The sequence below is a fragment of the Rhinolophus sinicus genome, linkage group LG06 (genome assembly GCF_036562045.2).
Source record: "Rhinolophus sinicus isolate RSC01 linkage group LG06, ASM3656204v1, whole genome shotgun sequence".
In the NCBI taxonomy this organism is placed as follows: Eukaryota; Metazoa; Chordata; class Mammalia; order Chiroptera; family Rhinolophidae; genus Rhinolophus; species Rhinolophus sinicus.
Genome location: NC_133756.1, coordinates 119,760,553 through 119,787,113, shown reverse-complemented (window position 1 = coordinate 119,787,113; position 26,561 = coordinate 119,760,553). Strand labels below are relative to the sequence as shown.

The window sequence follows — 26,561 nt, the reverse complement described above, 5'->3', positions numbered from 1 at the left end:
ACATCAGACAAGAATGCAAAGGCCAACAGCACGGGGCCTGTCTGTGCAGGGGCAGAGCTCTTCCTACCAGGGTCCACCTGCCAGACTCAACATGGTGACTCCTAGAAAGGGGTGTGTCATGCGTCCGCTCTGCTGAACACACATTTGAACATTTCCCAACCTAAATGATTAAGATGTTACAAAAATCAATTGCTAAATGGAGAGTGCAGGCTCATGCTTTGCAAACTGGTATACAAACATCTCAGCTCTGCTGGGCCCTCGGTGCCACAGGACATGCACGGACCATCTCCCTGCAGCATCACTGTACCTGGAAGATCTGGGGAGGAGGGGATCATATTAAACGTATGTTACAGAGTAGAAGCCAATGTTCATACGAAATTTACGATGAAACAAAGCATTAGAAGGAGCACAGGCTTTGAAGCAGAACAGAAATCTTGACTTTGCCACAACTAGCTATGTGACTGGATGAGCTGTATCCCTTGTCCACCTCCATTTCCTATCTGTAAAATGGGGCTGCTAATCCTTTCCTCCACAGGACTGTTGCTTGGTATGCACAGGACTTTGGATTGCAGGGGAGAGATGTGTTCTGCCCTGAAATAAAAGGAGCTCATTAGAGACGTGGACTGGCAGCAAACAGCTGTCAGCACAGTGGCCCACATATTGGAGCTCCATTGCAGGGCCCCTGGCCTCTCCACTCTGAGCCTGCTTCCTCCCTCGCTGCCAGACAGCTGCTGGTCTCACTGCGTCACAGCTTCTGCTGCCTTGGGGCCTCTTTCCCCCCAACACAGACCCTGGACAGACTTCAGTTTCAACACTGAATACCCAAGGTATTTTCCCAGCTCAAGTGCCTCAGTGAGAGTGAGGTTGGCCCAGCCCATTGTTATTTAGGAAGCCACATGGCAGGACCTTGGCTGGCAGGGCATCAGCCAGCCTGTGGACAGGTGTGCAGACCTGAGCCCATCAGCGATGGGCAGGGAGGTTCTGGGATGCATGGCTGTCAGGGCCCAGGTGAGGCTCCTGAAGGGGTGATGCGTTGGCTGCACATGAGTATCACCTGAGGGGCCCAGGCCACATCCCAGACCAATTACATCAGAATTCTGAGGGCGGGACCCAGGTATCAGTGTTTTTTGTTGTTGTTGTTTTAGGAAACTATTGAAGTAACATTTGTACAGAAAACTACACAAGTCATTAGTGTGCAGCTTGACGAGTTTTTAGAACGTGAGCACACCCAGCTCGAGGAACAAGATACCATCTCCCTGAAAGCTCCCACCGGCTGCCTCCCAGCCTACCCTCCAAAGGGTAACCACTACCCGAGCTTCAGACACCGTGGTTTAATTTGGCCAACCGAGGGGAGAACCACTGCTTTAATGGGCATGGCCGTGGCTGGCCACTGGGGTGAGAAGAAGTGGAACTTAGGTTTGGTGCAAAGAGGGAACAGCTTGAGCCAATGCAAGGAGGGGTGGAGGAGCCTGGAGCAAGGTGTCCGTGGTTTAGGCCCAGCTGGCACAGAGGGGCAAAAGGAAAAGGCAAGGAAAGGCAGAATGTGAGCTGTGAGGGAGAGTTTGTTTTGTTCTTTGTCCCCAGGCCGCCTGCAGTGCCTAACACAGTAGGTGCTTGATAAATATTTGTTGAATTAAATCTGGAGAATTCAGTTGGGATTCTCCGCTAGGTCTCTGTCACAAGCAATAACCTCAGTTCCTGTTTGTTGAGCGTTTGCTGCAAGCCAGGAGCGTGCATCATCTCATTTAATCCTCACAACGGTCCTGAGAGGTCGGCACCATTCTTATCCTCTTTTGCAGATGAGGAAGCTGAGGGTCAGAGAGATTAAATGCCTTCCTCACGGTTACCTGCCAGCTAAGCTGTAGAGCCTGGATTTACCTGTGATCTGTCCACTCGGGTCTCTGTGCTTCAAAGAGAAGAGGGGCAGCCACATGGGCTGGCTAGGGGACAGGAGACGGAGCTACAGTAGTCACTCATGAGGTGTCAGGCTCATGTTTCTCAGGCCAGCCCTCGGCAGCGTGTCCTGACCTCAGAAATGGGAGAGAGTTAGGGCCAAAAGCCATCTCTTCTCCAAAGGGTCCCTTGGGCGAGGGACAGAAGGCAGGGTTTAGCTAGACATCTATCTGCCTCAGGGGGAAGAGGAGGCACAGAGAAGGATAGGGATTTACCTGAAGTCACAGCAAGGCAGCATTGAGGCCAGGGGTGGGTGTAGAGGAGAGTCCAGGCAGGAAGGTTTCCTGTGGTCAGAAAAGTCAGAATGACCCTTAGAACTCAGGAAGCACAGGGCTGGGTTAGCTGGCCCCCAGATGCCCCACACACCTCGAATTGGTGTCAGCACTAATCTGTGGTTCCAGAGGGTTTGGAGAAGGCAGCAGCAAGTATGGCCAAGGCTCTGTGTTAGACCTTCCTGGCGGGACCTGGAGCGGATGGGGACCCAGGAGTCTGAACTAAAGCCTCAGGACTGTCTTCCCTTCACTGTGACCCTCAGCAGATGTCTGCCTCTGGACACAGGTGACCTCCGAGAGCCCTTCACATTTGTGTACCTGCCAAACACCAGGTCTCTCTTCTGTCCTCACAGACCTTAAACCACAGGCCAGGTTGCAGGAAGTGGCAAGGGGAAGTGCTATTTTAGACCCATTATGGGCAGTGAGGAGCCCTGCCTTGTAAAGGCAAGTGAACAGGCAGCCCAGGCTGGGTCCAGGGTAGATTGCAGGGCTGAACTGGGAAGGGGGACAGCAAGCAGGAATAAAGAGGCAGAGCTCACATGCCAGGTTGTGGGAAGGACACGGCAACCGCTGAGGGCAGGGGGTCAGAGGGAACAGACGTGGTGCTCGGTGATTGAACCCAGCAGCCTGGAAGAAGCAGGTGCCCCCCATTTGGGGTCTCAGCAGATCCTCACAACACCCTGGGTGGTTGAGCTTGCACTCAGAGAGGTAAAGCCACTTGCTTAAGGCCACACAGCCTGGCAGTGGCAAAGCTGAGACTTGACCCATATCTGTGTGACACCAAAGCCCAACCCCAGTGTGATTCCACACCCAAGGCAGGTTTGGATCTAAATGCAAGTCCTAACCCCCAGGTCCAGTCAGCCCCAGCTCAGCTCCTGTCCTGCTCCAAGCTAAGCCCCACCCTGGCCTCCTAGGCCTAGTTCCTCTTAAAAACGAGGCCCATTCTCCCCCTGGAGCTAAAGCACAAACATAGGAGTGCAGCCTGTCTTCCAAGGCATAGGACTTGTTCAGCTGGGGGTTAGCCAAGCACAGAGCACTAAAATTGAAGTCTGAGCTCCACCCCACTCCGTGCCTCCTGCTTGACTTCCATGTTGGAATTCCAGTGCAGCCAGCAGAGGGAGCCACTATTTCTGGTTCACAACTCCTGAGCTGGACATACGCTCAGATCCCCTGCAAACCACATCCTTTGCCTCTGATCCTGTGACCCAGAATCCCCTCCAGAGGCAGGAGGGCCCCGGTGGGACATGGCCCTATGCCCGTGCCTCCCATTCCCATCACAGCTCATCCCGTCTTACGGGGGCCTGGTGCTGTGCCATGTAGGATGAAGGGCAAGCTTTCTCCACGCTCACTTCCCCGGCTGCACTATGAGAGGTTCGAGGAGATGGTCTCTGAGGTCCCTGAGCTCAGAGACTGTAATGCTAAGATTCTGTGAGTCCATGGGAGATGCCAAGAGTTTTAAAAGCCTGTGATTCTGAGATTGCTTTGTTCTCGAGCCTGTGGTTGTCCAAGCTCCATAAAAAGCCGATTTAAATCTTCCTGTGGCCTCCACAACTCCTTCCCTGTCTCCTCACTGTAGCAGTTAGACGCTTCCAGACTCTTGGGCAGGGTCCCATCTGCAGCTTGCTGTGGTTCGGGAGTCAGAGCTGGCAGTAAACAGTGTTTAGGCTCCTCATATCCCGAAGGTACAGGGGTGGGATGTGTATGCGTTGTGGCTCTGGGAGACACGATTCTATAGAGCGGCAGCCTGAGAGCCCAAAGTTGCCAACCAGAGCCCCCAGAACCACAGGAGGACCGCCTCAGCCTCCGTCCCTGGTCTTTTTTTCTGGCTCAGGTGGCTGCTCCCCACCCTTACATTCAGCCAGGTCTGGCAGATCACCTCTTCCCATGGAGAACTAAATGACCTTCAGGCAACAAGTTTGCCACACTAATTTTCAGATGGGGAAACTGAGTAGGGGAAGAGATTTAACCAAAGCCTCACAGAGAGCTGGTAGTCGAGAAAGGCCTGGACTCTCTGTAGGATGTCTGATTAATAGCCAATGCTGCTTGACCAAAAAGCATATCCCCATTTGGTCTATCACGCGGCACGTGAAATGTTACAATATGAACTACAGAACTTGGAACTGGGGTATGAAAGGTCCCCCTACAAAGAAAACACTTGCGGGAATGAAGGACATCCTTGGGTGCTCTGGCCCCCTCACCAGGTCCCCAGCATGGATCCTTTCTGGACTCCCTTTCTGGGCTCTGATGTGGGATATTCAACCCTGGGATCACTGCCACCCTCAGGAGTCTCCATTGATAAATGAGGGGGCTGGGGCTCTGACCCTGTCAGGGACCTGGAGCTCTTCCTATCCTTACCCCCACAACCTGGGCATAGCCCAGAGAATGGAGATTCTTTCCTTGCCCCCCTCCCTCTACAGGTGTCTAGTTCTCCTCCTGGAATCTCCTGGACCCAGGGGATGTGACTCTCCCGCCCCCTCACATCGCAGTTTCAGATTCAATGACTCAGTTTGTTTTGAATTCTCCACTGCCCCCCCCCACACACACACACAATCTATCCCCAACAGACTTGCTTACCTTCCTCCATCTCTGTCATGGGCTGTGATTATCCTGATCCTGGCCAGGCCTCTGCCCCCAGCATGGGGCTCTCCCTGCTGTCTGCATCCACTCCCAGCCCTGCTGTCCTGGGAGGGCCACCGCGGATTCTCCAGAATGACACTGAGTGGAGGAAACTCTGGCTGCTGAGCTGCTGCCTCCAGTCCTGGCCCACCATATTCCACAACTCCAGGGGACACGATTCACAGAGCTGGGAATACAACATGAACAGTGCCCTGGAGTCCTTAGTCACTGCCCTGCTGGGCATAGCTTGTGGTAGGGAAGGGAGAGCAGTGTGTCACCTGCTGGGAGGAAGGACTCATTATCCTCACAGAGAGTGGTGGGGTGGAGAGTGGAGACAGGAAAGTCCTCGTGGAGGAAGGAGATTTGGGCTGGGCCCTGAGGAATGTGTAGGAGCCCACCAGCTAGGCCTCTGTTATAGATTTCCTTTCACCAGGCCTTTTCTCACACACTAAGTGGGTGTTTCTGGGGGCAGGTCTGAGCCTCATTGACAAGGTAAAGTGAGGTCGCTCTCCATAGCTGCCCATTTCTAGGAGGAAAACAAGACCCCGGAAGGGGCAGTGGTTGTAGCCGTTGGCACTGGCAATGGTGACCGGACCTGGTGTAGTATCCAAGTCTCTATCTTGCATCGTGCAAGCTCTTCTCTTTCAGTTTGGAGCCCAGAAGGGTCTGATCCAACAGGCCTTTTCCCGCGCAGCCCTCTGCAGTTCCCGGGTGACGCAAGAGATGGCGACACAGAGCCACGCGGCCGCGCGGGAGACTAAGAGGCCCTCGCCGGCCCCACGGGTCAGGGGACCCGCGGGGGTTGGGGGGGAGAGGGCACGAGCCCGAGCTCTGACGTTGGGGGCGGGGCTGGCAGCCGTGACGCGCGGGGGCGGGACTGTGCATCGTTCAGGCCCTGCTGGCGATTCATTCAAAAGGCGCGCAGCCTGCGCGGCCACCCGTGCGCTCGCGGAGCCGGGCCCGGGCGCCGCGAGGAGCCGGGAGCCGGGCTGCTGGAGCTGCCGCGGGCGGCCAGGTAAGGAAGGCCCACGGAGCCCCAACTTGGGGTCCGCTACCCGCGACCCGGCCAGAGATGCGGACCCTAGTGGTGCCCCCAGCCTCCCTGCGTCTCTGAGGAAGTTCGCTGGCGCGGCGGATGCCGCAGCCCGGGCCCCGCGCCCTCTCCCTCCCGCCTCCGCGTCCTGTCCCGGCGTCTTCCGCGCACCGGCCCCCTTCCGTCTCTGGGTCCCCTACCCCGGGAGTGGCTCGTCCTCCGCTGCGACTCCAGTCCCGGCCGTGTGCGGTTGGGAAGCAGCAGCGGGACTTGCTGTTGGAGGAGCCGGCGAACCTCCCAGACGCCCTCGGTCCGGGGAAACTTGGACCGAGACCAGGATTGGTGCGGGACGGGACGGCAGCGCCTCGGTGCGGCTGCGGCGTGGGCCGGCCAGATGGGGGGGTCTGAACGGTGTCAGCCCGTGACTGGGTGACACGGCGCATGAGGCGGCTCTGCCCGGGCGAACGTGTGGCCAGGGAACTGGGCGGTGACTCCGGGCCGAGCTGAAGACACAGAGGGGCTCTATGTGCCAGTGACAGGCAGTGTGTGTGTGTATGTGCGTGTGTGTGAGTGACCTAAGACCACTGTGAGTGAGACCCCGGGTCACGGGGGTCACTGAGTGTGTGTGTGTGTGGCCTGGGGTATGACTAGGGCAGGGCCAGGGCCGCTCATTAATGTGAGTGAGTATGAAATAGAGGGTAAGGAACCCAAGTGACAGGCCCGGAATCACTGGCTCCACAGTGTGCTTGTGGGGTCCAATAGTGTCAGTGTGTGCGTGTCTGCGTGTCTGCGCCTCAGGGCAATGAGTAAGGGGAAGAAAGAGGAGGGACCACAGAAAACCTGTCAGCATATGGGGGGGCAGAGGCGGGGAGCAAGTGTCTCTTCAGGACTGTCCTCAGGAGGATGCCCCCTCACGATCTCAGATTAGTGAGGGGGTGGACCCTGAGTGATTTTCCCAGGCAGGGAGAGAGGGGCCCAGCCTGGGCTGCATCTGGAGCAGCTGCGGCCCCTGAGGTAGCGTCAGGCTCCACCTCCCAAACACACGGGCGCGAGCACGCGCGCGCACGTCTTGGAGCACTGGCCAAGCTCTGCTCCCCGGGTAACCTGTATTCTCACTGGGCGCAGGCACCGCTGTCAGACCGTGCCCCCCGCGCCCCTCAGTCCCCCAGTCTGCACACTGAGGTGTTGGGCTCTGAAGCGACTGTGAATCATCACTTGGGGATCCTCCATTGTTTTTGGGTCAACTGCCTCTGTTCTCCCTTCCTTCCCTTCAGGCAGAAAGTCGGCAGTGGAGGGTGGGAGCAGGCTCTCTGCTTCGGACTCAGTGGTCTAGGGGCTGCCCTTAGGTACTGGTGACAGCTGGAAGCACAGCTCCTCGGGCCAAGCCCAAAATTCGAGTCCATCGATTCTGACTTCTCTGGCTCAGGTCTCCTTTCTTCATTTCCCTGTGTATGGGGAGAGGGGGGCATGGACTTGTTCCCCACGAGTAGTCTCTGATTTGGGGAACTGGAGCAGGGCCCCTTCACCATTCGGGCTAGACCCCTCTGAGGCCCCCACCCCCACAAGCAGGCCCAATAGAAATTGGGCTTCCTAGCCCAGGAAGGGTGAGGGCGCTCCTGTCCTCTGCTGATAGCCTCTGAAAAGGTTGATTGCATTCTGGTGGGGGTGAGGGCAGTTCTAGGTGTTGTGCTCAATACTTTATGGCTTGCTTTTGTTGAATCCTCACAGTGGTTCTGAGATGTGGTGACTTTTTCAGAGAAGGAAACTGAGGCTCAGAGAAGCAAGTGACTTGCCCAAGATCATGTAGTTACTTTTTGCCCCTGAAGCCCTAGGAGAGGCTTGGAGAGAGCCCCACCTGCCTAATACAGGCGTACCTCGGAGATATTGTGGGTTCCATGCCAGACCACCATAATAAAGCGAGTACTGCAATAAAGCGAGTCATAATATTTTTGCTGGTGGAGGGTCTTGCCTTTAATTTGTCAAGAAAATGCAACACCTGTGAAGCACAATAAAACGAGGCCTGCCTGTCTCTGCTCATGGCTTATGTGGGCTTCCTTCTCTCAGACCTGGGCTGGCAAGCATGCTCTTGCCAGGGTGTGCCACTGCGAATTCTGAGTGTGGTATGTGTTTGCACACATGTCTGAAACTTTGGAGGGGGGGTTATATGATCTTCCTCCTCCTCCTCCTCCTCTTCCCTTCCCTTCCCCCAGCTCCCACCCCTAGCCGGAGTTAACCAGAAATATCTGTCTCCTGCCTTGTAGAGCCTGCCATTGGCTTTGGGAGCGTCCACATACTGTGTTTCCCCGAAAATAAGACCTAGCCGGACAATCAGCTCTAATGCGTCTTTTGGAGCAAAAATTAATATAAGACCTGGTCTTATTTTACTATAATATAGACCGGGTATAATATAATATAATATAATATAATATAACATAATATATAATATAATACTGGGTTTTATTTTACTATAAGACTGGGGCTATATAATATGATATAATATAATGTAATACTGGGTCTTATATTAATATTTGCTCCAAAAGACGCATAAGGGCGGATGTCCAGCTAGGTCTTATTTTGGGGGAAACACAGTAGCCCTGAAGAGTGTCAGGAATCGGCAGCACAGCCCAGGCTCCAGGGGTGCGAGGATAACTGAGAGGTCCCCACTGACCTTCATTACCTAAAAGGCCCTACCCCCCTCTTTGGCATTGCTGTAGGGGTACTTTCCCAAATCCACCCACAATGCAAAGCAGGCTGGGAATGACCTTGAGCTTGTGTCACACCTTCTCAGGCCTCAGTCTCCCTGTTCTTCCCAGAGGCCCCAGGTAGCTCTGACCATTGCTGCTGCCGGGGTGAGCTGGAGTTGGGGACCAGGGTGTCCCTCTGTCTTTGGAATCGCTAGAGCTGTGCTTTTTGGGGCTGATCAGAATAGCTGTCTTGGTCTCCTGGGGCTAAGCCTGAGTTATTTCCATCCTCAGCACAGAGGTGGAAATAGCTCAGGGCCCAGGAACGGGGAGATGGGAAGGGTTAATTAAGGGTTAACCTCCTTTTCAGGTCTCAGCCGTCATGGAGGTCCCCAGCCCCACCCTTTGCCCTGCCTAAGCCAAACCTTTCTGGGAACTTAGGCCTCCTGGGCTGATAGGGACGATGGTGGGGCCAGGCTGGGTTTCCACATGTGACCCGAGTGGGACTAGTGATAGTTGCTAGAGGGAGGTATCTGTGTCTGGCCAAGGAAAGAAGGGAGACTTTGAGGGGCAGTCAGCACCTCGCCCCTGCTCATAGGCCCAGCCCCATTTTCCAGAGGGAGGGACTGAGGTTAAGAGAAGGGCAGGGACTTAACTAAGAGTGCCAGAGCCCTGCTATCTGGCTCCAGACAGGGCACCTACTTTCTATCTTGCCACGCGTTCCCAGGCCGACTGAAGGTGGCCTGGGACTGGAAGCAAGCCTGAGACACACCTTCCTAAAATCAGGCTCCCTGTTACGTTCCAGCTCTGGCCTTGCTGTCCTTGCCTGTCCTCCTATACCAGCTTCTGCCTCCGTTTCCGGTTCTCGCACACACACACAGAGTGACCTGACCTCCCCTAAAGTAACTCTTTGTGCCTATGTAGTCCGGACACCTCATCCTAGCGTCGAGGCTTTTCCTTCCAAGACCCTTTGGAACTTTCCATCTTCATCCTCATCGCTCCCTACTGGATGCCTGGTTCCACTTTGCCTTTGCTTGGGTTGTCTCCTCTTTCTAGAACCCTTCTGGCCATTCTGGATACAACCCAGTCCCCCTCATCCAGGAAGCCCCTCCATCCAATGTGAGCCCCTCTTCATTGTTGTGGTCCACATGCCAGGTGTCCCCCCTCACTTCTGGGAACAGGCACAGGTATGGGGCACTTATGGGAACTGCCTGCCCAGCGGGGTGGGGCCGGCCTGGCCAGCAGCTTGCCCTCTCTTGCTGCCATGTCTGTGTTGACCAGGCCTCTGAGGGCATTACAGTGTGCTGGGATACACGGGGGTTTGCAGCCAGGGGCTCTGAGACTCCTTACTGGGTGCTGGGGGTTGGGGTGAAGACTCAAAGCCACCCCTGTGTGTAGGGGTGAGTTAGGGGCTTGCCCTGGGCTCTCCTCAGCCATGGCCCTCATTCTGGGCCAGCAGAGGAAACTGCCTGCTGAGGCCCTGCTCTGTGTTAGGCCCTGGGTGCAGGTCTTGCAGCAGCACTGACGGGACCCCCCTCCTTCCTAAGCTGCTTAATGGGGAGCAGAGACTCAGAGAGCAGAGGGGACCAGCCCTAGTTTGAGTCCCAGCCACTGGTGCTGGAGTCTGACACTCAAGTTCTCTCCCAGCCCCAGCCCTGTCTCCAGTGGGGGGTGAGGGTTATCCGACCATTCTGGCATCAGTTTCCAAGAAGGACCGAGCTGGCTACCTGCAGGGGGAGGAGGAAATGTTGGTGGGGTCGTTCAGCACCTGGCCTGGCTCCAGCCCTTCTCCCAGTTCTGTCTGAGACCAGCCAGCAGGACCGGTCCAGCCCCACCCCCACTAGGAGTTGGGGGTGCCAGGATGTGGTCTCTGGCAGAGCTTAGCACCTACTCAGTGCTGAACCCTTGGGTACCTGGCCTCGGGTTAGTGCCACCGGTTAGGGCTAGGGTGGCAAGGAAGACAGGAGGGATGCTGCGTCCCTACTGTGTGACGCCCTGGGATGAGGACCCCCAAGGCTCTCATATGCTCAGCCTCATGCCCAGAGGCTCAGAGGTTCCCTCCAGGTACAGGCAGGGAAAGAAGGCCTAGAGAGGGGAAGGGACTTGCAAGACCCTAGTGTCACTGGGATCTGACCCCGGTCTGTTTGCCTGAAAGGCCAGAGCTCTTTCCTGGGCCACCCTGGGAAAGAGATAAGAGCTCTATAAATAAACTGCCCATGTGGCTGTGAGCCTGTGCCCTGGCTACTTGGCACAGACGGAAAGGGATGGAGGGGCCTCTGCAGCCAATTAGAGGTAGGGTCTGAGTGTGGGTGGAGAGGGAAGGAAGGAGGGCATCCAGGGGGAGGAGCCTGACCTTGGACCTGCACCCTCATTGTGAGAAGTGAGCTCACGAGGGACCTGGGCCTGCTGTGTGCCCAGACTCCTGCATGTACTCGCCTGCCTCCCTCCCTTGCGGGAGACCACAAACAATGATGGCTGAAGGGGCCAGGAGAGGGGAGGGTCCCCCCAACAGAGGCTAGAAAGGCTTCCCGCAGGAGGTGGCTCCTGGGCAGAGACCTGATTGTAAGAAGAGCCACTGTTCCCCTGTGAACTCTGGATCCTCCAGCCACACCAGGAGGTCAGCTAAGCAGACACAATGGCCCAGAATCACAGAGGAGGGAACTGAGGCTCAGGGACTTGGGGCTGGGTCCTGACTGTGGCTCAGCTGGTGTGGGAGCAGGTAAACACAGGCCTGCAGAGGAGCTGGGAGGTGGGCACCCAGGGTCCTCATGCCGCTGGGACCAAAGTTGGGTTCCCTAAAGCACCCTTGCCACTCCCAAGCCACTGGTGACCTTGGCTGGGCACTGGTCCATTCTGGGCTTGGCTTTTCCTCTGGCCCACGTGGGGCTGTGGTGAGAACCGGCGCTCAGGGGAGGCCTGGTGAGGCCAGGCCCCAGCCAGCCCTACCTTCAGGAGCTCCACTCAATCCACTCAGCATCCCTGGAGACAGGGACTAGCATCCTGCCTGCAGAGGGGACCCCGAAGCTCGGTGAGGTGAGCAGGGTCACAGTGGCTAAGTGATGAGCCAGAGCGTGAACCACGTGTGAGCCCCAGAGCCTGACACCCTCCCCACCTTCTGTCATGCTGTCCCTGGGCCTCAAGCTGCAGTTGGTTAGGGTCTGACCTGGGGCTGCTCGAGCGTGGGGAGTGTCTGTCCCCAGCACCCCGAGTCTGGAGGAGTCAGAGAAGGGGGCAGGCTGGGGCTGCGGTCCCCTAGTCTCACTAATCCTCAGCTGGCTGTCCGGTCAGGGTGACGGGGTAAGGCTTGTGCTGGGCAGACTCCGCGTCCTGGCACACAGGCGAGTCCCTACCAGATGCGTGGCAAGGCGGAGGCAAAGGGGACCTGTCAGAGGAGGAGGTAGCAAGAGCACGAGTGGGCATGCAGTGAGGTGTCCTCCAGCCGTCCTGTCGTGGGGCCACGGGAGACAGCCCAGGGGTCCATGCTCCCTGCCTGACCCGAGCAGGAGCCCATGGTGCTGAGGGGTTGGGTGGTGGGCAAGCGCTGGGCACGGGGTGGTGCCTGCTGCCCGCCCCATCCCCGGTGGTAAAACCATATCTCCATGGACAGCAAGTTGTTATAGGGTACGATTGAGCCTCTGAGCCTCAGTTTCCTCATTTGGGAAGCCTGGAGCCCTGTCTTTGAGGAGTTCAGTGAAATCCTGCCTGGAAAGGGAACGTAGTATGCAGTAAGTGCTTAGTGAGGGTTGTTGGGAGCCCCAGCTCTGCCCCAGAGACGGCGGTCTGGTTGTAGACCACCTTCCCTGTCCCGACTCAGCCCGGGAAGGGGACGGGGAAGGGGAAAGGGGGGCGTCTTACTGCACCCAGACTGGGAGGAGGAGGGTGGGCCTGGTCTGGCCGTCTCAGCCCTGTCTTAGCCTCCAGGACCAATTAGCCCCTCAGCCCCACCTGCCCCCCTCAGCCCCACCTGCCCACCTCAGCCGGCTGAGCCTCTGTGCCCAGGCCTGGTGGCAGTTCCGAGGGGAGAACCACGTCTGGCCTCTGGGGGGTGGGGGGGAGCAGGGAGCAGGATGTGTCCTGGAGCAGGATTATGAGCCGGCATGTGGAGTCCTCACCCCAGAGGTGGGACCTGGGACATCACGGCTACCCAAGGCTCAGGTTGGGGAGGGAATTGGGTGGCCTTGTCACAGAGTGTCCCTGAGGCAACCTCTGCGTGTCTCTGGGCCCCAGCCGGTCAGTAGCCCTAGGGAGCTGTACCTCCTCCCCCTGGGAACTCCCAGCCTTCCCCGGGCTTCCTCCTTCTCATAGCACCTTTCCCGGGGATCTGGCACCAACTAGGGCAGTATGCAAATGAGGACTGAAGCAGGAAAGCCTCAGAGGCCCAGAGACCCCTGGGGTGGAGGCAGCACCTCCTTCCCTAGGGCCGCCAGGGTGCTTCATAGTACGTGTCCACTAGCTCTCCAGCCTCTGCCATCAGGTTGGCAGACGCCCCGAGGACATGTGCTGTGTGCCAGGCCCTGGGCTAGGCTCCAGGGAAGGGGCCAGCAGTGAGGTGGGCTCCACCCAGCTGCACTGCTTGCTGCTTGTGTGACCCCTACAAGTGACCTCCCATGGCCTCAGTTTACCCTCTTGTGAAATAGGAATGCTCACCTCCCCTGTGAGGAGTGGAGGCAACCCAGGATGAGCGCCTAACCCGAGCGAATGAGGGTGGAGGATGGCAAGGAGGCGATGTCTAGCTGCCCTCACCACCGCCCACTGCTGGCACTGCCCTACTTCAGCCCCAGTTGCCAGGGAACCACTGGGCTCCTTGCTAACCTGGATTTCTCTATTGAGCAGCCTTTGTCTTCTTGCCTGGGTGCAGCCACCGCCTGCGGGGCCCATGTCCAGCTGTGTTTCTAGGCAACCCGCACCTCCGGAGGCTGCAAGGTGGTCCTGAGGCCCTAGAGGTGATGGCTGGGAAACAGAAGTACCTGTCTCCCACCTCCAGCCGCCCAGGTCAGCCTCACTTGGCAGGCAACCCAGCCAGCCCTCTGAGATGCGAGTTTTCCATGCCTGTCTCTCCCCTGCTAACCCTTCAGGGCTCCTCCAGGCCCTGAGAGAAGGGCACGCTTCTTAGCTTGCAGCCGGGCTCGGTGTTACCTGGGCTCTGGCTCTGCCAGAATAAACCTTTCCAGACCCCTCTCCCTTCCTACACCCTGGCTAATCGGCAGCTCGTGCACACCAGGCTCTGTGCCAAGCATGACACATAAATATAAGGAAATGTCTGTACCTTGCACCTGCCTGTCAGTGGGTGCCACTCTCCCCTCCACAATTTATACGTGGGCAACTCAGGCGCTGCGAGTGCTTATTGAAGGCTTGCTCTGTGCCATGTCCTATGCTGAGTATTTCATGTGAATTCTTCCATCAGCCCTCTGCGGGGTTGGGGGGTGGGTGGGAGTGGTCCACAGCCTTAGAGCCAGTGGAAAACAGAGCAAGGCAGGTTGGCTGTCCCAGCTGTGAGCCCAGAGGTTTGGATCCAGGTTCCAACGCCTTGTCTCATCCCAACCTCTGGGGTCCTTAACCGTCAGCCTGCTCTCTGGCCCTCCTGACCTTGCAGAAGCTGGACCGTCTCCTGAGAGTGCCTTTTCTGATCCCTGCCCCCCGCCCCCCGAGTTTAGCGCGTACCTCCCCACATACCAGGGCCAGGCCCTGTGCTGGGCACTGGGCACCGCGGGCAGCAGCCAGTGGGGAAGGGACAGGGTAAACAGGATGGTCACACACAGGGTGATTAATGAAGAAGAGGAGGTAGTCGTTGGGGGGCTTCCAGGAGGAAGTGACTTTGAGCTGAGTTCTGAAGGAAGAGTGGGTGTTGACTGGGTGATGGGAGGGGTGTCCGGGCAGAAAAAACAGCAGATACCAGTGCTGGGGTGAGAGAGGCAAGTGTGGGGGGCTGAAAGGAGCTCAGAGTGGCTGGAGTGGGGGCGGGGGGGTGAGGGCCACATCTGAACTGGCAGCCGAGGAGGAGGTCGTGGGGTGGGCGTGGGGCCCGGAGACCTTCAGCGTCTGGTAGCCCTGAGGAGCTAGGGTGGCCCCATGGCTTCGGTTCTGGGAAAGGGGAAGCTGCTGAGGTCGGCTTCCTCTTTCTCTGTGGCCTCCAGGGCTGCACCGCCCTGGGGCAGGGCTGCCTCCAGCGTGGGGCCCTCAGGGTGGCTTTGTTAGCTGGCTTTCTTCCAGGGAATTTCTGGTTTTAATTGTTTGGGTGGTTTTTGGAGGGTAGGGGTGAGCTAAGTGTGAGGAAGCCCCTGCTACCGTGAGCCTGTCTGTTGCAGGCCTCCGGCCCCAGACACTGGCTTTTGTGGTGCATGAGACAGCGTCCCTGCCCCTGCTGCCGTCTGGGGGCGGGAAGGAGGGGCAAACAGTAAACAGGCAAGCAAGCACCTAATTACCTGCCTGAGCAGGAGGTGCCTCTGGAAAGAAGGGGCAACGGGGAACTCCCGCGACCTACTTTAGGCTCATTAACTCATTTAAACCTCCCAACAGCCTTGCCTTGGGAGATAAATAGCCCCATTGGCAGATGAGGAAACTGAGACCCAATGAGGTGAAGCAGGGGCTCAGTCTGGCATCCGGCAGGGCCAGAGGCTGTATCAGGGGGGAGTGGCCTCTAAGCTGACTTCCTTCTGGGCCCCATGGGGTTCCACTCAGCCAGAAGCACAGGGACAGAAGAGAAGGCTCAGGCTGCGGGCTGAGGACACTGGCCTCCAGGCCTCTGCCTGCCCACCACCCGCCGGCCCCTGTCTAGGAAGCCTCAGGAGGCGCCTGCTTTGGGAGGTCACTGCCCAGCCTTCAGGGCAAGGAGGGTTGGGGGTGGGGGGATGGAGACTTCCCAGACCCCCCCACCCCCAGACAAGGGGCTTTGGTCTGAACTTGCTTTTTGGTGGGGGTTCCCAGGCTCAAGGCTTAGATGCTAGAGGCCTAGTGGGGAAGGGGGTGCAGAGGGGGAAGCCAGAGCAGCAGGTGTGGGTCTCTGCGCGCGCACAGGCTTCTGGGCGGCTGGCCAGTGGCTGCTGACTGAGCAGGCCCATTGGGAGGGGGGCTCAGTCTGGGCTGAGTGTGGGGGCCAGGGGAGCGGCTGTAAGCAGAGACGTGGGGGCCAGACTGGAGTAAATGCTGGTTTGGGGTAATTAGAAAGCACATAATTAGAAGGCGGCAGGGGCTAGGCCGTGAGTGTCTGTGAACGCACCGGGTGGGTGCGTCCTCCCTGGCTTTGCGGCTGGGCCTTTGGACCCCCATTGTGCTCCTGGAAGCCTTGCGATCACGGCTCCCTGTCCGTCTGAGGTGAGCAGATGCATAGCCCTCCCTACGGGCTCAGGTCACCCAGCAGGTGACTGTCAGGGCCTGCGCTGGGACAGGGCTGGCTCCTCTGTGGCCGTTGTGCATCTTACATTTCATGCCTGCCCCCGGCCTCTGGGCCCATCCCAGGGACATGGAAGGGCGCTGGGTCTAGGGACTGGGCAGGACTTTGGGGGGCCAGCCTGAGGACGTGGGGCTCATGGGCGGGTCTGTGGGTTAGATGCTGTGAAGAACTGCTTGAATGGGAGCTGGGCCCGGGCAGGGGGAAGGTTCATTTTGGGACAGAAACTGAAAAGGAAGACTTGTGACCAAGTTAGAGGAGGGGACAGTGGGGGATGGGTCCAGGGACGCCACCTGTTGGGTGCTGACTGCCAGGGTGCAGCCTTCACTCTGTGGCCTGACATTCTGTTCCAGGTTTCCCCCTTAGCTGGCCTCAGGCCCAGAGCCACTGCCAGTGACCTGGAGAGTCCCGTGGTGTGACCACTGCCCATCCTCCCCTGTGGTGTAACTCAAGCCCCGGGGCAGGCCGTCCAGCGAGGGTGGATCGGTTTCCTCCGGCTCCTTTTCCAGGTGGGAAGCCTGGGCCACCTACAAGGGCTCTCATGTGACCAGGGGCTTACTGCAGGCAGCATTTCTTCTGAGGAGCTTGGCATCAGGGGGCTCTAGGAAGGGTCCCCTCAATCTGCTGGGGGCCCTAGGCCAGGGACGGAGCTCTGCTCTCCATGACCACCCCTCTGGGTTCAGAGGCTGTGCGTAGCCTATGGCTGAGGCTGAATATATATCACTTTCCTCGCCCTCCTGAGCCTGAAGCCAGCCGTCCTGGAAATACGTCACCGTGGGGCTCCCTTGTTTTACTACAATTCCGTTTGTCGTCTGATCCGAGGCCTCCTTTCTGCTGTTTCAGCCTTGGCCCCTGGCAGGAGGCTTTTCTCCAGAGGAGGCCATGTTCTGAGCCTGAGGGCGAACGCAGCCTCAGACTGTGCCCACCACAGGGGGACGCTGTTCCTCTGGTGGCCGTCCGTCCTCCCTGGGGCGTGAGCTCCCAAGGACAGGGACAGGCCTGTCTTGTTCATGTTATTTCCTGTGCCTGGCACACAGTAGGTACCCAAGAGAGGATGGGAGGCTGGCCACCATAACCACCCCTCAGGAGTCCCAGGTCTGACCCTGACCCAGAAGATGCAGTGACACATCCCACCCTCCACGGAGAAGTCGCCGGGTGTGTGTGGACAGTGGGACACACAGCAGGACTAGGATTGTGATGAGGTTGAGGGGGGGACACAGAGCTTTGGGGGCCAGACCCAGCTTTGGGGAAAGGGAGGTCTTTGTGTTGGACTTTGAAAGGTGAGGGACAGACCTTTGGAGCAGGAACAGCACGAGGGAAGGCAGAGGAGCAGGAGGGGGGGCCATGCTCGTGGCCTGCAGGGAGTTCTGAGGGGCAGGCGCCTGAGAGACTGGGGGTGGGGGGGGGCCAGCTCGCTCTTCCCCCATCCCCAGGGATGCAGTCGTAAGTTTCCTTCCTCCCAGGCGCTCCTGCTCCTGCTCCAGGGCACCTGGCTGTTTGTGGAAGGGGAAGGAAGCCCTTCCTCCTACAGGAAGCCTCCCAAGACTGGCAGATCCCTCTACCCCCGTCCAGTCTGTGTTGCCCTGGGAGGCTGGCCCCAGATAGGGCACCCCCACCTCTATTCGGGCTTGGGCGGGGGTGGTGGTGGCATTGAGTACACACCAGGCCTCCTGGGTGCTCTGCCTGCCTGACAGCACCTTGCGAATTCCCCATCCGGTGCTGCCCTAGAAGCCGTGCTGGGAGGACAGCAGCTGCCCGCCTGCACCCACCCACCGGCTGAGCCTCCCCTCCGTCTGTCCTAGGCTGGGGGCTGTGGGGCCGGAGGATTAGGCTGAGGATGACGCTGCGCCCTCCCCCACACTGGGCCCTGTCCTGCCTCCTTGTGGTGAGTTGGGGTGTGTGTGTGTGGGGGGGGGGGGCAGAAGAGCTAAATCCTGAGTCCTGCAGCCAGGCCCTTGGAGGAGGTGGAGAATAAGTGGAGCCCCCATGCGAGGCTGGGGTGCTGGGGTTGGTTACTCAGCTCTTCCTGGGAGGCAGTCTGACCCTGGCCCATACCGTTCCTGGTTTGGGGCGCCTTCCGGTGCTGGGCAGGTGCTGGAAGCCAGGTCTGGGGGTCTAGAGCCTGAGGAGGTCCCCCGAGGCCGTCTGCTCTCAGGGCAGCTGTCTGTACTCTGTGCTCACTACCCCCAAGCTGGAGCGTCTCCCCACAGCAGGAGGAATCAGGGCAGACAATTCATACCTGGAATGGGAAGCAGAGGGAGCTCCCAGGGGGATGGGCTGTGGACACAAATTGGGAAGACGCTCCCTGCAGGACGTTTTATGCCCTGTGTGGGTGCAGGGGTATGAACAGGCTGGCCTTGCGCCATGGGGGGGTCATCGAGGAGCGTACAGCCCTGGAGACTCAGCCGAGGGCCCAGTGTTGGAAGCACCAGCTGCAGACTTGGCTCCAGGGATACTGATGATAGGCCCAGCTGTGGGAGACGGGGGTGGGGGGGGGGGTGCAAATGAGAGAGGAATTCGGAAGCATGTCTTCCTCCTGGAGGATGGAAGGGGTGTGACTCAGAACCCCAAGGGGTTCAGATTGGGCCCTGTCTGGAGCTTCCCAGCACTTTCCACAAGCAGATGTGGTTCTTGCCCTCGTACCTCGGCCGTGGCCAGGCAACAGGTCTGGGACAAGCAGGTCTTACTTGCAGCATGAGGGATGGAGGTTAGATTAGAGGGTGTCCCTGAAGCCTGGGGGGAGTGGCCCTGGGTGGTGTGTGGTCCCCGCTCCTGGGCCCTCAGGAAGGGGGTGGCAGATAGATAGCCCCAGGGACGCCAGGCTTTCTGCCTTCTCAAGTGTGTCCTGCCTGCCGTTCTTCCAGGTGCTGCCCTGGCCTCTGGCCGCACCAAAGTCAACGACCCCTTGGCAGTGCCCACCCGGGGAGGAGCCCAGCTTGGTGAGCTCAGCCTGCCCATCCGCCATGTCCTGGGAAGACTTTTGAGGGCCGGGGCGTTTTCTGGGGACCTCAGGCCTGGTGCCTGTCTGCGTTCTCACCCTTTCCCTCCCACAGGACCCGGGGCAGGGCACACTATGCAGGTCTTGCCCCCCGGGCACCTTCTCAACCTCCTGGGGCTCTAGCCCATGCCAGCCCCACTCCCGCTGCAGCCCTCGAGGGAGGCTGGAGGCCCAGGCGGGCACAGTGACACGAGACACACTATGTGGAGACTGCCAGCCTGGGTGAGCCTCATGGTGGGGCGTGGGGGCTCATGCCAGCTGACCAGGACCCTGGGCCCTGGGTCCCATCCTCACCCAGCTCCTGCGCAGGCCTCAGTCCTCCCGTCTGTGGAATGGGATGGACCAGTGTGGGTGCCCAGTGGAAGGAGTCCAGCCTCTCTTGAGGAAGGTTCTGGGCCTCAGTGACGCCTTCCCCCCACCCCCGCAGGTGGTTTGCCCCTTCAGGGGTCACCCACGTTCCCTGTCAGCCGTGCCCCTGGACGCCTCTGGGTACTCGTGGTTGTCATGGTGAGTGTCAGATGGGGCCCAGGACTGGTCGGGGTGGGGGTAGGGGTGGGAGGGAGTCTGGTGAGCTTGAGCCCAGGGGCCCCCACAGTGTCCATCCGGGGCAGTTGGGGTCCTCATTCCCTCAGCCCACGGGAGGGCAAGCAGCCAGAGTGTGTCCAGCGGGACGTGGTCAATTGTCCCCCTGGCTATGTGTCTTCCCACCTCATCTCTGGGTGGCAGAGACCATCCAGCAGGTGAGAGCCACACCTGGAGGATTCACGTCTTGACTGGTCCCCTGTCCTCGTCCCCTCAAAGGCACCCACGCACGAGTGTGAGCACACACTCATACACACTCAGACACACAGACACACGCATCTCCTCTCACCTGTTGAGTCAGTTACCTGAGGCAATTGACTCATGGAGCAGGTCAGGGGGCAGCAGGACCCCGTGTCCCTGTGCCCAAGCCTGTGCCCAGGTGCCATCTGTAAACCCCTCTGACCCAGCATAAGGGGTGGACCGGGGGCTGAGGGTCTGGCCGTCCTGAGGCCTAAGAAGGCCCTGCTCAAGCTGATTGACCGGGTGGCCAGAAAGGAAAGCGAGAGGGCGAGTGGGCCTTTGCTTCCCCAACATGGTGGAATCGGTGGCTCTGGACACGCTAGCATCCCAACTCTCTCTCTGTCTCTCTCTGTCTCTCCCTCTCCCTCTCCTTCTCCCTCTCTCTGGCCCTGGGCCTCTGCTTGTGTGTTTCTGCCTCGTCTGGCCTCCACGCCTCCGTCCTCCGTGGTGCTCAGAGCGGGGGCAGCGGGCCCGACGCGGTGTGGCGGTGGCAGCAGGGGCCGGCAGCACCGAGGAGACCCGGCAGCCCGGGAACGGCACACGGGCGGGCGGCCACGAGGAGACGGCTGCCCAGTACGCGGTTATTGCCATCGTGCCTGTCTTCTGCCTCATGGGGCTGCTGGGCATCCTGGTGTGTAACCTGCTCAAGCGGAAGGGCTACCACTGCACAGCCCACAAGGACGTTGGGCCTGGCCCTGGAGGTGGAGGCAACGGTGAGGCCCGGCCTGGGGTCCTGGTGGGGCGGCCAGAGGGCCCGGCCCAGCCCAGTCCAGCCCAGCCCAGGGGCCTCCCGAGGGAACCAGCGTGGCCTGGAGGGTCTGACAGGGAGAGGCTTGCAGAGGCCAAACTGGGAGGGCTTCCTGGAAGTGCTGCACGCAGGCCACAGAGGAGACGCTGCAAATTGACAGGGTGGAAGGAAGGATGAGATGGCCCACGGTGGCAACGGGGCAGAGCAAAGGCAGAGAGGCCCTGCCTGGCCATGGGGGTCTGGACTCCTCAGGGCTCCAGGTGTGTGTGGTTCAAGGGTCGGACTGCCTTCTCCGTGCTGGAGGTGACCTCTGACCTCTGGCCTGAAGGGCTGGTGGGACAGCTGTCCCAGGCAAGCACCACGAGAGGCTTGGGTTTCCGGGCTGTGTTTTAAGTTACGAGTCCTGGAACCAGGGGGGAGCTGTGCTCCTCCTGCCCCCACCCCAAGTCTTTTCTCCTCCCCACCCCCACTAGCCCCTGAAAGCCAGTAGGGCAGGGACCCTACATGCACATGCACTGCACACAGGAGAGAGCCTTGTAGTCGGGATTGAAATGGCACCTCCCATGCCAGTGCCCAGGCTGCCAACCCTTCCACATTCCTGACACTGGAGGGGAGAGGCGCTTGAGACAGCAGGAAAGTGGGCACTCAGGCCATCTCACCCAGGACTGCACTTGTTCTCCTAGCTTAGGCCTGACTTTCACTGCTGGCTACTGCCTGGGCACAGGTCCTCGGAGCTCTGTTTGCTGCTGGTCCAGGAATGATCCCGTGGCCCATTTTTCACACCGTTGAAGTTTGGGCGCTAACCTGCCAAGGGCCCTCGGTTATATGAGGTCAGACAATTACGTTCGCGAACTTATCCTAGAAAAAAGTGCTACATACCTCACTGCTGAATATTACTGCGGTCACCTTCTAAGTACTCCCCTTGGGAAGCTATGCATCAACGCCAGTGCCTAGTCCACCCTTCAAAGCAGTTTTGGAACTCTTTCTGGAATGGCCATCAGAGCTGTCATCGTATTACCCATCATATTGTCCTGAATGTCATCAAAATGTCTTCCCTTCAATATTTCCTTTATCTTTGGGTAAAGAAAAAAGTCATTAGGGGCCAGATCAGGTGAGTAGGGAGGGTGTTCCAATAGTGATTTGTTTACTGGCTAAAAACTCCCTCACAAGCAGTGCCATGTGAGATGGTGCATTGTCGTGATGCAAGAGCCATGAATTGTTGGCGAAAAGTTCAGATAGTTTTCGTCTTTTTCACGCAGCCTTTTCAGCACTTCCAAACAGTAAACTTGGTTAACTGTTTGTCCAGTTGGTACAAATTCATAATGAATAATCCCTCTGATATCAAAAAAGATTAGCAACATCGTTGCAACCAGTTTGTGAACTTAATTATCAGACCTCATATAGACAGCGGTGTGCCGGGGGGTAATAGGCCTGTAATTGGCAGTTTGCCGGAGTTGCTGGGGGTTCTGGGCGGAGAGGCAGCCCACAAATCCCTGAGGCTGAGAAGAGGAGACAGCTCCAGAGGAGGCGGCTCCCCTGCCCCCCACACTCTGTAGGGACTGTGGCGTTCAGATGCTGAAACCACTAAGTACCTGGGGCTTTTGGGTGCAGGGAGCAATGATGCTGAGCAGGGAGGGTTATAATGGGGCTTCTCAGAGCTGCGGCCTGAAGCTTGTACACACACATTCAGGCTCCCAGCCCAATTCTTGGGAAGGCTTGGTGCGCCCTCTGCTGCCATATCCTGGTGTAGCTCAAGAGTCTGGAGTTCCACTGCCCCACCCCCCATTGCCCCAGGATCATGGTCCTTCCTTTCTTTTCCCCAGGGATCAACCCTGCCTATAGGCTTGAGGATGCCAACGAGGACACCATAGGGGTCCTGGTGCGTCTGATCACTGAGAAGAAAGGTAAGGGGAAGTGCTGACCCATCCCTGTGCCCAGAGCCTTTGTATGAGGCAGCCTCGGGTCAGATCCTGCCCTGCTCTGCTCCTCCTACGAGGTCAGCTTGGCCAGCCTGTGTGGCTGCCCCTTTCCTCCTGTTCTTGCCTGAAGAGGAAGTGAGGGAGAGGAGGAACAGGCATGTGGCCCAGGCCGGAGGGGGTGGCGGGTAGGTAGGGGGATTTGTGCTGGGGCATGGGGTCTGGGGGGGGGGTCCCTCATGGCCCAGAGCGGGTTCTGACTGCAGTTGCCCACAGAGAATGCAGCAGCCCTGGAAGAGCTGTTGAAGGAGTATCACAGCACACAGCTGGTGCCGACCAGCCACGGGCCTGTGCCCAGGTGAGTGGGCAGGTGGGTGAGGAGGGCCACCCCCAGAGAATCAGCCCGCCTCCTGGGGCTCTCCACTTGGGTATGTTCCCTTTCCTGTCACCCCAATTCCCCTTCACTGCCGCCTTTGGCCTGGGCCTGGCCTGCCCGACTCACCACCGCCACCTGTGCCCTCTGCAGGCTGCCGCCCGGACGCCCCAGCATGCCACACATCTGTCCTCATGGCCACCACCTCCACACAGTGCAGGGCCTGGCCTCACTCTCTGGCCCCTGCTGCTCCCGTTGCAGCCAGAAAAAGTGGCCTGAGGTGCTGCTGTCCCCTGAAGCCGCAGCTGCCACCACTCCCACTCCCAGACTCCTGCCCAACCCGGCCAAGGCTCCCAAGGCCGGCACCAAGGCAGGACGCCAGGGCGAGATCACCATCTTGTCTGTGGGCAGGTGATGTGGGCACAGACATGGGAGGGTCAGGGAGAGACGTGACAGCTGGGGGTGGGGGGGCAGGCAGGGCCCTGAACACCCTGTTCGGTGGTGGCCTCAGTGTGTCTCTCTGGGTAGTGCGGGAACAGGGACAAGTGCGTTCTGCCTGACTGAGCCATCTCACCCAGAGCCCTTGGGCCCCCAGGCAGGGTCCCGGCCCCTATGACACTTGAAGCCCCTTAGACCAAGGGCCTGTCCATCTGCCACCTAGAGCTGGGGTGTTCGGGGCTCATCTGTGGGTGTGAGGGCATGGGAAGGGCTCAGGCTCTGGTCCATGAACTTGCTGTGTGACCCTGGCGGGTGCTGCCTTCTCTGAACCTGGGGTTCTCCCTCAAATGTGGGGGTGCTTGTACCACCTCTCCTCACAGGTTCCGCGTGGCCCGAATTCCTGAGCAGCGGATAAGTTCCGCAGCATCTGAGGTGAAGACCATCACAGAAGCCGGGCCCTCAGGAGGCGATCTCACTGACTTCCCACCGCCTGACCTCCCTCCAGAGCAGCGGACACTGCTGGGCAATGTTGGAAGTCACACGAAGTGGGCGAAGCCCCCGTTAGAGAAGAAGGCTGAGGTGAGGGCCAGAGACAGGAGGTGTCTGTGGGCGCTGGGCTCACCCCTGACTGCAGATGGGGTGGGGGTGGAGGTGCAGGGGTCCTTGGAGCCCGGAAGCCCCCCGACTCAGCTTGGACCCCTCCTTCCTGTCCCCCAGGAGAACCGCTATGTGGTCCGGCTAAGTGAGAGCAACCTGGTCATCTGAGGGGCTGTGTGGTCTGAGGACACTGCCGCCGGCCTGGGAGGGGCCGCAGGCTTCCTGCAGGAGGTGCAGCTGCGGCTGCGCCTGCGACAGTGGAGAAGCAACGGCCCAGAGGACAAAACAGCCAAGGCCAGGCCTGGAGGCGGGACGTCCACCGCAGTGAGGAGGCAGGCCCGCTGGGGGGCGCCATGTACAGGAGCAGGGTGCACACAGCCCCTCCCCCGTCCCTGCCACCGTCCCTCCCTGCAGGATGTCCCTGCCCCGTGCCCTGGCCAGATCCTAGGAGCCCACAAACAGGAGCACCTGTACACAGGAGGCCAGGCCTGACGGTGGGGGGTGGGGACCCTCTGCGTGGCACGCCTGGCCCCACAGCTTGGTCATTAGCCACCTCCTGCCTCTGTACAGGGCCCTAGAGCAGATGTGCCTCCCAGTCCTCTTCTGGCAGGACCTGTAAAGGGAAGGGTGACGAAACACCGTGGGCTGGGAGGCTGAGTTCCCGGGTTCTAATCCCGGGCGAGTCCCCAGCCATCCCTGGGTCCCAGTTCTTCTGACTGTGAAGCCTCCATGCCCAGGGCCTCCCCAGCTCCTCGCAGGCTCTGGGCTGGGTCGTGTTCGGCGCGGGGAGCTTGGCTCCTTGCCACCCCCCCAGTAGTTTTATCTGGCCCCATCATTTGCTGCTTTCAGGGCTTCCACCGCCAAGGCCCCCATGGGGCTGCCCAGCCATGGCTCTGCCTGCAGAAGGGGCTTAATGCATGTGCCTGCCCCCCCATCCTGCTGTTTTTATTACAATTTTATTCAAAAACAGACTTGACCTGGGCAGGGCTGTGGTACAAAGCCCCAGCGTGCCCAGCCACCCCAAGATCTCAGGAACTTCGGGGTAGGGGTGTAACTGGCTGGAGAGGCTCCTCTGGCCTAGGTGGTTTGTGTCCCTGTGGTGTCGGTGTGTCTGTCCCCCAGCCTGGGCAGTGCGGGCGACTGCCCAGCCCGTCTCCATCCTGGCTCAGTAACCTGGTTATTTATGTGGAGCTGTGCAGGCAACAGGCCCCACTGCCGTCCCCATTTCTCTTATTTATTTACACTTTGCTGTTGTCCTGTTCTTGCATATCCATCCCCATCCATTTGTTGAATAAAAGGTGGGAAAGTGGTGTCACGAGAAGCTTCTTTTCCCTGGGCCTCTTCCCAGGTCTCGTCTATTCACACAACAGCCGTGTTAGGTACTGTGTGTGGCACGGGCCATCGCTCCTCTCCGTGCGTCTCTGTGGCAGCAGGTGAAGTGGGGCCCGGGAGGCCCCTCACCCCATCTGGTTCTCACTGAAGCCCCCAGAGGCAGTGCTATCCAACGGAAATATAGTGTGTGCCATGTATGTCATTTATAATTTTCTAATAGCCAAATTTAAAAAGTAAAAAGAAACAGGTGAACTTAATTTTAACTATACCAATAATGTATTTATGCCATTTAACCCAGTCTATATCTAAAATATTTTCATTTCAATATACAGTCAGTTTAAAATTATGAATGAGCCATTCTTTTTTGCTTTGAAATCTGGTGTGTATTTTACACTGCAACCCCATCTTACTGTGAACTAGCACATTTCTAGGGCTCGGTAGCCACATGTGGCTCCTGTACTGCACAGCACAGCTTTAGACACAGTGGAGCCTGGAAGATGGATGGTAAGTAAGACACTGGGAGCTGGAGAATGTGGGAGGAGAAACATGCTCTCCAGGAAGGGAACAGCATGTGCAAAGGCCCGATGGCAACAGAAATAGGAGTCGAAGAGGCTGGAAGGAGACCCTCTTGACTTCGGTGTGGAGATGGGTGGGGGTGGGCAGCAGAAACCAGTCACCTGGGCTCTCAGAAGCCACTGGCCTTATGCCAGGGAAGCCACGGAGCCTCTAAAGCATGTAGGAAGGGGAAAGCATGATTGGTCAGCTTGCTCTCACTGTGTGAAGCTGTAGGCGCAGGGGTTCATAAGGAAGCTGCTGCAGACATCCAGGCAAGAGATGGTGGGGACCCGGCTGCGTGGGTGGTAGATGGATCCAAGAGATTCTTAAGACAGACCTCCAGGGCTTGGGAATGGGATGTAGGTCAAGGGATTAGGGCTTTCTGGGCCAGTTGGGTGGGCAGAGAGGAGCAGTCCTGGGGACCTGTCCTGCGGCATCTGGTTGTGAAGGCCTTGTGCTCAGCGGCAGACCTGGCCTGTGGGAGCATCGGCGAGCACGTAGGTGCGGGTTCACACAGGACGGGACGGGGAGGGAACATGTGCTGGGGACAGGGCTCAGGGCACTGCCAAGGAGACCAGACGCTAGGGGAGGACGAGTGTGGGGAGCAGGTGGGTCACAAGGCCAGGTGCAGCTGAGGGGTCAGGAGGGACGCAGTGTCTCGGGGCTAGTGGACACGGCTGTGGCAGGAGCCGTCCCACGGGAGTGACGAGAGCAGGGCCAGGTCTGAGTGGACTGAGCTCCCTGCAGAAACCTGTGTCAAGCAATAGCTGGTGGGAACGTAGACTCGAGAGAGAGAGGGTTTTTAGTTAATGCTGGGTTCTTTCGGTGTTTGGTATGTTT

General features: G+C 58.8%; 1 protein-coding gene and 1 long non-coding RNA gene across 17 annotated transcripts; one reads left to right on the top strand and one right to left on the bottom strand.

Moving 5' to 3' along the window:
* Window positions 1–79: 79 nt before the first annotated feature.
* Window positions 80–6,181, bottom strand: LOC141572224 (uncharacterized). Of its 2 annotated transcripts, XR_012497490.1 has the most exons (4): window positions 6,075–6,181; window positions 4,800–5,028; window positions 2,169–2,237; window positions 80–316 (listed from the first exon to the last, which is right to left on the bottom strand). It is a non-coding gene; the product is annotated as an uncharacterized LOC141572224 (long non-coding RNA). The 2 variants fall into 2 exon arrangements; XR_012497489.1 differs by lacking the exon at window positions 6,075–6,181 and having other exon boundaries at window positions 4,800–5,618.
* RELT (RELT TNF receptor) lies at window positions 5,550–25,144 on the top strand. 15 transcript variants are annotated; one of them, XM_074335789.1, is made up of 13 exons: window positions 5,728–5,856; window positions 16,296–16,451; window positions 16,980–17,097; window positions 17,745–17,827; window positions 18,807–18,881; window positions 18,996–19,162; window positions 19,368–19,447; window positions 20,218–20,475; window positions 22,334–22,414; window positions 22,703–22,784; window positions 22,953–23,210; window positions 23,618–23,816; window positions 23,955–25,144. In XM_074335789.1, exons 4-13 carry the CDS (start codon window positions 17,780–17,782, stop codon window positions 24,000–24,002), a joined length of 1,296 nt encoding a protein of 431 aa, XP_074191890.1. In that variant the 5' UTR covers window positions 5,728–5,856; window positions 16,296–16,451; window positions 16,980–17,097; window positions 17,745–17,779; the 3' UTR covers window positions 24,003–25,144. The 15 variants fall into 15 exon arrangements, with proteins under 15 accessions (XP_074191888.1, XP_074191889.1, XP_074191890.1 ...); XM_019744412.2 differs by lacking the exon at window positions 5,728–5,856 and adding an exon at window positions 15,409–15,866; XM_074335790.1 differs by lacking the exon at window positions 5,728–5,856 and adding an exon at window positions 15,409–15,866 and having other exon boundaries at window positions 17,671–17,827.
* Window positions 25,145–26,561: the final 1,417 nt, after the last annotated feature.